Source organism: Mytilus edulis, chromosome 2 (genome assembly GCF_963676685.1).
Source record: "Mytilus edulis chromosome 2, xbMytEdul2.2, whole genome shotgun sequence".
NCBI lineage: Eukaryota > Metazoa > Mollusca > Bivalvia > Mytilida > Mytilidae > Mytilus > Mytilus edulis.
Window position 1 is genome coordinate 82,101,234 of NC_092345.1, and position 13,257 is coordinate 82,114,490.

The window sequence follows — 13,257 nt, forward strand, 5'->3', positions numbered from 1 at the left end:
ATTCGGGTAATAGATACAGACAATCACCACAGACTATCAGCAGCCTAACAGATGCAATCATTCGTATAATAGATACAGACAATCACCACAGACTATCATCAGCCTAACAGATACAACCATTCGTATAATAGATACAGACAATCACTACAGACTATCAGCAGTCTAACAGATACAATAATTCGGGTAATAGATACAGACAATCACCACAGACTATCATCAGCCTAACAGATACAATCATTCGTGTAATAGATACAGACAATCACCACAGACTATCATCAGCCTAACAGAGACAACCATTCGGGTAATAGATACAGACAATCATCACAGACTATCATCAGCCTAACAGAGACAACCATTTTGGTAATAGATACAGACAGTCACCACAGACTATTAGCAGCCAAACAGATACAATCATTCGTATTTATAATAGATACAAACAATCACCACAGACTATCAGCAGCCTAACAGAGACAACCATTCGGGTTATAGATACAGACAATCACCACTATTCATCTGACTAACAGATACAAACAATCACCACAGAATATCATCTGGCTTGCAGATACAATCATACAGGTAATAGATACAGACAGTCAACACAGACTCTCAGCAGCCAAACAGATACATTCATACAGGTAATCGATTGGCCTACCATCACAGACTTTCAGCAGCCTAACAGAGACAACCATTAGGGTAATATATATTGACAATCCACTTATCCATCTGACTAACAGATACAAACAATCAGAACAGAATATCATCTGGCTTGCAGATACAATCATTCGGGTAATATGTACAGAAAATCTAATCAGACTATCAGCAGTGTAACATATACAATCATTTGGGTAATAGATATAGACAATTACCACAGTCTATCATCATCCTAACAGAGACAATCATTAGGGTAATAGATATAGGCAATCACCACCGACTATCATCAGCCTAACATATACAATCATTCGGGTAATAGATACAGACAATCACCACAGACTATCATCAGCCTTACAGATACAATCATTCGGGTAATAGATACAGAAAATCACTACAGACTATCAGCAGCCTGATATAGACAATCGGTCGGGTAATAGATACAGACAATCACCACAGACTTATCATCAGCCTAACAGATACAATCATTCGGGTAATAGATACAGACAATCATCACAGACTATCATCAGCCTAACAGATACAATCATTCGGGTAATATATACAGACAATCACCACAGACTATAATCAGCCTAACAGAGACAATCGTTCGTGTTATAGATACAGACAATCACCACAGACTATCAGCAGCCTAACAGATACAATCATTCGGGTAATAGATACAGATAATCACCACAGACTATCAGCAGCCTAGCAGATACAACCATTTGTATAATAGATACAGACAATCACCACAGACTATCATCAGCCTAACAGATACAATCGGTCGGGTAATAGATACAGATAATCACCACAGACTATCAGCAGCCTAGCAGATACAACCATTTGTATAATAGATACAGACAATCACCACAGACTATCATCAGCCTAACAGATACAATCGGTCGGGTAATAGATACAGATAATCACCACAGACTATCAGCAGCCTAGCAGATACAACCATTCGTATAATAGATACAGACAATCACCACAGACTATCATCAGCCTAACAGATACAACCATTCGGGTAATAGATACAGACAATCACCACAGACTATCATCAGCCTAACAGATACAACCATTCGTATAATAGATACAGACAATCACCACATACTATCATCAGCCTAACATATACAATCATTCGGGTAATAGATACAGACAATCACCACAGACTATCATCAGCCTAGCAGATACAACCATTTGTATAATAGATACAGACAATCACCACAGCCTATCATCAGCCTAACAGATACAATCATTCGGGTAATAGATACAGACAATCACCACAGACTATCATCAGCCTAACAGATACAATCATTCGGGTAATAGATACAGACAATCACCACAGACTATCATCAGCCTAACAGATACAATCATTCGGGTAATAGATACAGACAATCACCACAGACTATCAGCAGCCTAACAGATACAATCATTCGTATAATAGATACAGACAATCACCACAGACTATCATCAGCCTAACAGATACAACCATTCGTATAATAGATACAGACAATCACTACAGACTATCAGCAGTCTAACAGATACAATAATTCGGGTAATAGATACAGACAATCACCACAGACTATCATCAGCCTAACAGATACAATCATTCGGGTAATAGATACAGACAATCACCACAGACTATCATCAGCCTAACAGAGACAACCATTCGGGTAATAGATACAGACAATCATCACAGACTATCATCAGCCTAACAGAGACAACCATTTTGGTAATAGATACAGACAGTCACCACAGACTATTAGCAGCCAAACAGATACAATCATTCGTATTTATAATAGATACAAACAATCACCACAGACTATCAGCAGCCTAACAGAGACAACCATTCGGGTTATAGATACAGACAATCACCACTATTCATCTGACTAACAGATACAAACAATCACCACAGAATATCATCTGGCTTGCAGATACAATCATACAGGTAATAGATACAGACAGTCAACACAGACTCTCAGCAGCCAAACAGATACATTCATACAGGTAATCGATTGGCCTACCATCACAGACTTTCAGCAGCCTAACAGAGACAACCATTAGGGTAATATATATTGACAATCCACTTATCCATCTGACTAACAGATACAAACAATCAGAACAGAATATCATCTGGCTTGCAGATACAATCATTCGGGTAATATGTACAGAAAATCTAATCAGACTATCAGCAGTGTAACATATACAATCATTTGGGTAATAGATATAGACAATTACCACAGTCTATCATCATCCTAACAGAGACAATCATTAGGGTAATAGATATAGGCAATCACCACCGACTATCATCAGCCTAACATATACAATCATTCGGGTAATAGATACAGACAATCACCACAGACTATCATCAGCCTTACAGATACAATCATTCGGGTAATAGATACAGAAAATCACTACAGACTATCAGCAGCCTGATATAGACAATCGGTCGGGTAATAGATACAGACAATCACCACAGACTTATCATCAGCCTAACAGATACAATCATTCGGGTAATAGATACAGACAATCACCACAGACTATCATCAGCCTAACAGATACAATCATTCGGGTAATATATACAGACAATCACCACAGACTATCAGCCTAACAGAGACAATCGTTCGTGTTATAGATACAGACAATCACCACAGACTATCAGCAGCCTAACAGATACAATCATTCGGGTAATAGATACAGACAATCACCACAGACTATCAGCAGCCTAACAGATACAATCATTCGTATAATAGATACAGACAATCACCACAGACTTTCATCAGCCTAACACATACAACCATTCGTATAATAGATACAGACAATCACCACAGACTATCATCAGCCTAACAGATACAATCGGTCGGGTAATAGTTACAGACAATCACCACAGACTATCAGCAGCCTAACAGATACAATCGGTCGGGTAATAGATACAGACAATCACCACAGACTATCATCAGACTAACAAATACAATCATTCGGGTAATAGATACAAACAATCACCACAGACTATCATCAGCCTAACAAATACAATCATTCGTGTAATAGTTACAGACAATCACCACATACTATCAGCAGCCTAACAGATTCAATCATTCGGGTAATAGATACAGACAATCACCACAGACTATCAGCAGCCTAGCAGATACAACCATTCGTATAATAGATACAGACAATCACCACAGACTATCAGCAGCCTAACAAATACAATCATTCGGGTAATAGATACAGACAATCACCGCAGACTATCACCAGCCTAACAGAGACAACCATTCGGGTAATAGATACAGACAATCACCACAGACTATCAGCAGCCTAACAAATACAATCATTCGTATAATAGATACAGACAATCACCACAGACTATCATCAGCCTAACAGAGACAACCATTTTGGTAATAGATACAGACAATCACCACAGACTATCATCAGCCTAACAGAGACAATCGTTCGGGTTATAGATACAGACAATCACCACAGACTATCATCAGCCTAACAGATACAATCATTCGTATAATAGATACAGACAATCACCACAGACTATCAGCAGTCTAACAGATACAATCATTCGGTTAATAGATACAGACTATCAGCAGGTTCACAGATACAATCGTTCGAGTAATATATTCATACACTCACCCCAGAATATTATCAGCCTAACAAATACAATTGGGTAATAGATAAGACCAACAACAACAGTTAATCAGCAGCCTAACAGATAAACTGATCGGGTACTACTACAAACAAACAATCATCAAAGACCATTATCCGGTTAAAAGATACTACTCAAGACTATCGTTTGACTATCGGACACTGAATATAAATTGAATAACCGATACAACAATCATAAAAGACCATCATCCGGATAACAGATACTAAATATCGCCATATACTTTCATCTGACGAACAAATACACAAATACTGACCACATGTTATCGACTATTTAACAGATACGAACAATGACAACAGACTTACATCTAAGTAAAGATGTAGAAATCATCAAAGAAAACCATCTGAGGCTTGTCACACAACCACGTGACATTCTTCTGGATAACAAATACCGACACTCACAACGAAAAACCAGTTGACTTTTAAAATAAGTAGATAAAACGTTAAAGATATGTTATTGGTGTTTTTTTTACACAAAAATTGCAAAAACGATTCGCAACCCAACGAGTTATAGATAAACATTTCCACCAACAGATAATAAGCTGTTTCAATATGTGTGGTCGTCTGCAAAATAATTTATTATGGAAAACTATGGCAAAAAGACGGAAATATCGTACAGACAGGATATTATATAAAATGAATTATAACTGAAGAAATATTGATTGCTATACTATGAATACTGTTGTCATTTCAAAACACCATGATGCCTCTTTTGTCACGTTTGCAACGAGATTTATGTGGTAAATAGATTCTTTCGTAAACATTTATTGTTATAAAACAAAATGTATTGGCAATTAACGGATAGTGAAGTTCAGGTCCATCTCATATGTTTTGGGTTTCATTCACCTAAAATTATCCAAATGTGTTATAGATAACCAGCGGTACAACTACATCTTCAATAAATTAGTAGGTTACGAATATAGAATAAAATTAAACATTTTAGATTTATAATGATATTTTCGTTATATTTTTTCTAATTGTTGGATGAGAATTTTAAATAAGTATATGTTTTTATAAATCATGTCAATACCCAAAGCGTTGACTGCTGAACCAATAATATTCCCGAGGACGACAAGTCTACAATCAGCGGCAAAGACTTAGTACTAGTTATTGAAAAACAAAATAAATATACACTTCAATAAATTCGAAACACATTTCTGGATTTACCTTCATGGACGCTCAAACTTAGACATTTGAAAGCCAGAGATGGGTATATACGCTGTAATGTCAGGAACTGTATGACCGAACCTACCTAAACAGAATACTAGTAAACATTTTAATCTTAGATATCTATTTTGCCTGAGGAAGTTCGAATGGTAGTTATATTGATAATATTCATACTATAGTTATTGATAAAATAGGAAACTTTTCCTTTCCCATTGTTGATTTTCCGTTTGATGCTGATGAAGTGTATATATCTCACACAGTTACATGTGCAAGTTTTTTCATAAACGTCTCGAATTTCAACAAACGTTATATTTTCATTACCTTTGTGGGTGCCGTGAACAATCTCTGAAGGATGGTTTAGCTTGTTCTCTGAAGAGGTCACAGTGTATCATCTCTGAAGAATGGTTTAACTGTGGACCATCTCTAACGTTTTTTTTATACCTTTTTTTTAGTTTTTTTCAGAAGAGATTAACTTGAACCACCTTTGAAGTGTTTGGCAGCTTCCTGATTAGAAGATATCATCATGAACCACCTCCGAATGGTTGATTATCTTTCTTTTAAGAAGTGTTTTTGGAGGATCATTTCTGAAGGCTTGTTCTGATTTCACTTTAAAAGATATGACGTGGGACATCATTGAAAGGGTTGTTCGGTTTTCTATTAAAAAGAGATTACCGTAGCCACCCTCTGAAGGGTTATTCGTTTGTCTCTTTAGAAGAGATCACCATCTAGACATGCTCTAAAGGGTTCTTCGTTTGTCTCTTTAGAAGAGATCACCATCTAGACATGCTCTAAAGGGTTATTCGTTTGTCTCTTTAGAAGAGATCACCATCTAGACATGCTCTAAAGGGTTATTCGTTTGTCTCTTTAGAAGAGATCACCATCTAGACATGCTCTAAAGGGTTATTCAGTTTTCTCTTCAGAAGGGATTTTCCGTAGGCCCTCTGAAGGGTTGTTCAACTTTCTCTCTAGAAGAGGTCACGGTAGACCAACTTTGAAAGATTGGTCTGCTTTCATTTTAAAAGAGATCACGTGAACCACCTCTGAAGGGTTGCTCGGTATTCTTATAAAATTAGAAGAGATCACGTGTAGAAACAAAATTTTACATTGTACTTTAACACGGGTCTTTTGGTTTAACTATGTCCTGTGCTCGTTTCACAGAGCAAATCTATCCATATATAGTATATATAATCATTCGACATTTCTTATTCATAACTTGGTCGTTAATGGTTAAGAAACTTGAAACCAAAAGTAATGCGTCTAGATTAGGATAAAAGTGGTACTCATCTAATATGTGGAAAATAGAAGAAGTAAAAAAGTTCCCTCAAGTGGAAAGGCATATTGTATGAATTCTGGCTCATTGTAGAAAAATTCATTATGAAAACGTGCAATATGATGAATAATATATGAAATATTTTGCAATGTACTGATAACAGTGATTCACTTGTTTTGTCGAAAGAGCAACTCCTAGGAGTGCGCTATTCAAGTATTTATTGATTAGAAAATTATTTCCAGAGGATCGGCAAAACATATATAGACAAATTATTGCTTGGCGAATGAAATAGACATAAATGTGTAACGTTTAACCTTGTAGTTCCAGAAAGTCGATGGATTAAGTGTTTAAGCATACAGATTTCAGCAGTTGCCTATTTATCAGAAAACATATGTCATTATATATAATCTTGACAAACAAGTATGCCATGATAACTTTTACTTCCAAACTAGACTTGGGTTGACTTTTCAGTCAGGCTTATTTTGGATTGGACTGTCGTGTGAATATATATTTTTTGTATACAAGTAATTGGAATTATTGTTTAAAAATAAACAAAAAAATCGGTTTCCTTTCACTAAAAGTTTCGTTTCTACAAACTGTTAGTTTAAGTAAACATTGATATCAATGGCACGAAGGAAGGGCTAATTTTACATATTTTTTTCAAATTGAAGTGGGTGAATTGGTGGTCGGACACCTAGTAAGGGGACCACATGTATATGCGTATTTTAAGAGTTGTTTTGGTAACGTTAAGGTATTCGTAATTTGAAACAAACCCTAGATATCAAAACGATGCCGATGAAGCTAGTCAATTTCAAAGTCAGTTCTAAACTAGCTAATTTGTTACGTAACACATTTTCTATGTGTGACTGTTAATATTTACACGGTGCCGTGTGAGATATGGAAATATCCTCTTTGTAATATGACTAGTAACAAGTCTTGATCCATTTGATTCCTTTCCAGAAATAAACGATATCGTTCTCCTTAATAACCAATCGTTGTCTCTAAAACCTGCATCATGTTTGCTATAATCTTTTTAATGGCTGTAAAAGATGTGGTAAATGAAACACACACGAAGACAGATAAACTATCGATCAGGCCGTTAGCAGCGGTATTTAATGTTGCAAAATCAGTCTATTAATGCATTTGTTTGTTAAAACTAGGACATTGTGTTGTATAAATTTTTGATTAGATGATTGATGATATGTGATGGGGTTTGTTATTGGACAGTTGATGCAGACAGCAATAGCAATCAATTATTGGCAAAACAATAAATTGTATAAATATAATTTTTTATATATCTCCTTTAGGTTTGTCCAAGGTCTGCAGTAACATTTACCTTGTCACTCTACAGGTACTACAATGGAGCATTTGAGACAGTGTTGTGTAATTATTTCTTATTAATGAATTATCACAAATATTTTTTCAGCAATGAGAAAAACCGAATCTATAGATAGGCCCCGGGACACATCAGTCATGTAAAGATTTCAAATCTAAACCTATTTAAGCTGATAGCAGTGTTATAACGACATAACATTAGAACAACTGCGAAAATCAATAAAACGGCCTTGATTCATTAGATATATATATACTTAAAATGCTTCGAATGCAATTAGGTATGTAAACGCTTTTAACAAGATTTTCTTGAACCCCTCTCGTCTACATACGCTGAGTTTGTGGAGTATACAAAGAAGAAAATTAGATTGGGTTTGGTGAAAATACCATAACAACTTGTGTCTGGTTGGGTTGCATGTATGACAGCGGACTCTAAACTTATGAGCGAAATAAATCCTACTCGGTATGTCTGTGTCTAAAATGTGTTCGTATCCATTAATAATAACCTATCATCCTTTCCCAACCCCCTCTTCACGCCGGAAGAACAATGAGCCAGGATTGGAGCTTTTGGGATGGAATGGCGGATTAGTTTACTGTAGGTCTAGTACAAGCCATAGCAGGGTTTATATTGATATTTAATAAATATGTTCTTCAGCTGAATGACTGAAAAATTACCCATGAGAAGGTTAAAACTAGAGGCTCTAAAGAGCCTGTGTTGCTCACCTTGGTCTATGTGCATATCATAAACAAAGGACACAGATGGATTCATGACAAAATTGTGTTTTGGTGATGGTGATGTGTTTGTAGATCTTACTTTACTGAACATTTTTGCTGCTTACGATTATCTCTATCTATAATGAGCTTGGGCCCAGTAGTTAAAATATTTTGTAAAAATTTACAAAATTTATGAAAATTGTTAAAAATTGACTATAAAGGGCAATAACTCCTTAAGGGGTCAATTGACCATTTTGATCATGTTAACTTATTTGTAGGTCTTTCTTTGCTGTACATTATTGTTATTTACATTTTATCTCTATCTATAATAATATTTAAGATAATAACCAAAAGCTGCAAAATTTTCTTAAAAATGACCAATTCAGGGGCAGCAGCCCAACAACGGGTTGCCTGATTGGTCTGAAAATTTCAGGGCTGATAGACATTAACATAACAAACAAATTTATCCCAGTCAGATTATCACTTATTGTTTTGGTATCTGAGATATGAGCAAAAAACTGCATTTTACCTTTTTTACAATGTTTAGCCATGTCAGCCATCTTGGTTCGAAGGCAAGGTCATCGGACACATTTTTTTAACTAGATACCCTAATGATGATTGTGGACAAGTTTGGTTAAATTTGTCTGAGTAGTTTCACAGGAACAGATTTTTGTTAAAAATTGACTACAAAGAGAAATAACTCCTTAAGGGGTCAACTGACCATTTTGGTCATGTTGACTTTTTTTCAGATCTTACTTTGCTAAACAGTATTGCTGTTTACAGTTTATCTCTATCTATAATAATATTCAAGATAATAGCCAAAAACGTCAAAATTTCCTTAAAATTAACAATTCTGGGGCAGCAACCCAACAACGTGTTGTCCAATTCATTTGAAAATTTCAGGGCAAATAGATCTTGACTTGATAAACAATTTTATCCATGTCAGATTTGCTATAAATGCTTTGGTTTCAGAATAACAAGCCAAAATCTACATTTTACCCCTATGTTCTATTTTTAGCCATGGCGGCCATCTTGGTTGGTTGGCCGGCTCACCGGACACATTCTTTAAACTAGATACCCAAATGATGATTGTGGCCAAGTTTGGGTAAATTTGGCCCAGTAGTTTCAGAGGAGAAGATTTTTGTAAAAGTTAACAGACGACGCCGGACGACGACGACGACAGACGACTGACACCAAGTGATGAGAAAAGCTCATTTGGCCCTTCGGGCCAGGTGAGCTAAAAAAAAAGATGCGGTATTATTGCCAATGAGACAACTCTCCACAAGAGACCAAATGACACAGAAATTAACAACTATAGGTCATCGTACGGCCTCCAACAATGAGCAAAGCCCATACCACATAGTTAGCTATAAAAGGCCCCGAAATGACAAATATAAAACAATTCAAACGAGAAAACTAACGTCTTAACTTATGTACAAAAATTGAACGAAAAATAGATATGTTACACATTACATCAACGAATGACGACCACTGAATTACTAGTGAATTACTGAAGTTGACCCTATCTTTTTTTTGGTTGGCTGGTTTAAAACAGAACTTTAATCGTATCGTTCTGTACAGTCACACATGAACAAATAGATAAATTAGAATAAATATTGCAGGATAAGACTTTTGTATATATCCTGACTGTGTTCTCTCTAACTTAGATATGTCAAGAACACGATCAATAGATCCGTGTCACAGTAGACAAAAATCGATTGAACACCATTATCACGTGACCATGCTGGTGACAATATCATCCACTTTATGTGTCTCCTTTGTTTTCTGATTAAACTCTGTCTTTCCGCGAAACCTCTGTCGACGTATTTTTATATCATAGTATATATCCAACGCTGTCAAGACTAACATCTTCATTTGCCTGACATGGTTCGAGAGAGAAAGCATATCGAAATAAGTTCATTACGTTAAAAACTTGGAGACAAGGATTGGTCAATATAAGTTTGATTAAAATGTACTGTAATTTATTTTCGAGTCTTGTTTGTTATGTGAAAAAGAACCTTCTTTTTGATAAACGAACACGTATATATGTAAAATTAAAAGTTTTTCGAAAGCAGGTCCTTTGTAACTTTATTTAAACTAGAGGTAATCATGATTAAGTGCTTTCCTGTTGCTCTTAATTACAAATCAATCTGATGGATCGCTGACGTATATATATCTACAACTTCTTTAACCACCATAAAAACATAGAGGCTATAAAAGAAAGCCAACTCGTGTGTAAAGATATACATCCTTGGCTAGTAGTCGACCACTACCATTTTTCGAGATCATGTTTAAAAAGCATAAAAATGTTAATTTTTTTTTTAATTGTTTGCGATTTTTTTTCGGTTGCCTACCTTGCCTTTCAATCATAAGGGTAGGAGGATATCTAAGAACGTACGTAATGTTTTCTCTGTATCCAATGAAACGCTTGTGGATCTTATATTATGACATAATGTGCTCTTTGACCAATGAAACGCTCAGGAATCTTATTTCAGAACGTCATGTGCTCTCTGACCTATAAAACTAGTTTTATTGTCATTTGGTTAGAGAGTACATTACGTTCTGAAATAAGATTACCGAGTTCTTGAATTTCGATTCGGTACTTGAAAAACTTTTCTCCAACATTTGATAATTATTTTAAACATTCGTTACAAGAAAACACAATTTATACATTCGGTGCTAATGTACTGTATAGGATAAGATTCACATTCTCTGTCCGTTTAAGAACCATTGCAACAACACTCGGGGGTCCGAAGCTTGGTTGTCTGTTGCAAAGCCCAATTTCTTATATCCAACATAATGTTAACCCTCATTTCCAAGTAGCAGTCTAACATCTTTTCGAACCTATACCTATTGGCATTTTGCATTCCATTAATCGTTAATTTGTTATCGTCCTGTATACATGAAATAGCTGTTACTGTACGTTAAGAAAGCAACAATCAATTGTACGATTATGGACAACTAGAATTTGGAATAGACCTACAAACACTACTTCACGAAAACAGCAGCTCTTGGTTTTTAGAATCTATTTGAAGAAACGCAACTCAAAAAGGATTAAAAAAATCAAACACGAGTTGTCTTGCTTGTGTGGTGATAATAACGTATATGGATTACTAAAAAAATATAAAATGAATAACCTTTGTTGATGTCACAAATGAAGTCCATTTCCTTTTGAAATGTTGAATTAGTTTATAGGGGGTTATGCTTGATTTCGACTTACAGTAAAGCGCCAAATTTCAATTCGAACAAGCAAGACTTATATTTCTTGTAATATCTTGTACAAATGATAAAATACGTAGCCTGCATAGTGTCAGTTGAAATGAAGAACACTTGTCTACATGACCAGACTCACGTGTCGTTAGATTTTATTATGCAAATTAAAGCTATTTTAATGATATAACTCAAGTTGCAGCAAAAATAGCACCAATTTCCTCTACCACTTGAGTAAAATTTTCTATTATAGTTTATACTAACTTCATTATCGTTTACCAATCTATGTAACTACAATTATAAATCTGTTTTCATTCGTCATTCAACATGAATTTTTCACATTTTCTCCATATTAATGTGTTGTTATTCTCCGTTGACGATTCAATGATTCAATATATATATACAATTATGTATATGTGTAACAAAATTTCTATTTTTAAGCACTAATGCTTTTAAAGTCGTAACGAATTCAAATTTCTAAATAGCTCTCTGAGTGTCCATAATGCTTAATTTGCATCCGGCGAAACTATATAGAAATTCTTGCAATAAAATGTTAGTTAAATACAAATGTATTCTAAAAAGATAAATAAACAAAAGATACTTACTCGGGGTAATGTTTGACATTTTTAAGGCGTGTTTGTAATATGGCACAAGTTCGGTAGTCGGAGGTATCGACTGCCCGCCGCCTCAACGCAGGAATTTTTGGACCCTCTTCATCTTCCTCCGCCAACTGATGTAAAGTCGAAAACATGGACGGCGATGCGGCGGGTGTAGCCAGGGATGCACGACGACGCTGGGATATGTGTCGGCTTCCGGTAGCTCCAATCATGGTGCGGGCTTTGTACCGGAGCCTCGTCGCAGCTGAAAAATACAAAAAAGAACACATTTAAACAAATGCATACAGGAACTGTTTTAAAACTTCTTTCGACGATTTTGTAGACTTAAATTGATAGAGGTTATTATTATACAGTTTTGGTGCAATCATTGCAATCATTACTAACTGCGACCTACATATATAATGTGTAAAGTAAATCGCTTTTTTGCAATTTGAACAAGACTGATGTTTTTTGCTCTTTATTGAAATTATATATACATTAACATTGGTCAAAGTGTAACATCTCCTCGTTGATAGTCATGGTTAAATATATTGACAACAACAGATCTGGCTACACTGTAAATGGAGAAGACATTGTAGGGTATAACGAGTATTTGTGCATATGCATCAGCCACGAGGAAGGACTCGCCCC

At 35.5% G+C, this 13,257-nt stretch overlaps 1 protein-coding gene across 22 annotated transcripts in view; it reads right to left on the bottom strand.

The window, feature by feature from the left end:
- The window catches only part of LOC139513141 (voltage-dependent calcium channel type A subunit alpha-1-like), a 215,630-nt gene that overhangs the window by 146,337 nt on the left and 56,036 nt on the right, over nucleotides 1–13,257 (bottom strand). For all 22 annotated transcript variants that reach the window (XM_071301395.1, XM_071301392.1, XM_071301389.1 and 19 more), the window contains exon 2: nucleotides 12,616–12,871. In XM_071301395.1, coding sequence (XP_071157496.1) covers nucleotides 12,616–12,871 — 256 coding nt within the window. The remainder of the gene's footprint in view (nucleotides 1–12,615; nucleotides 12,872–13,257) is intronic.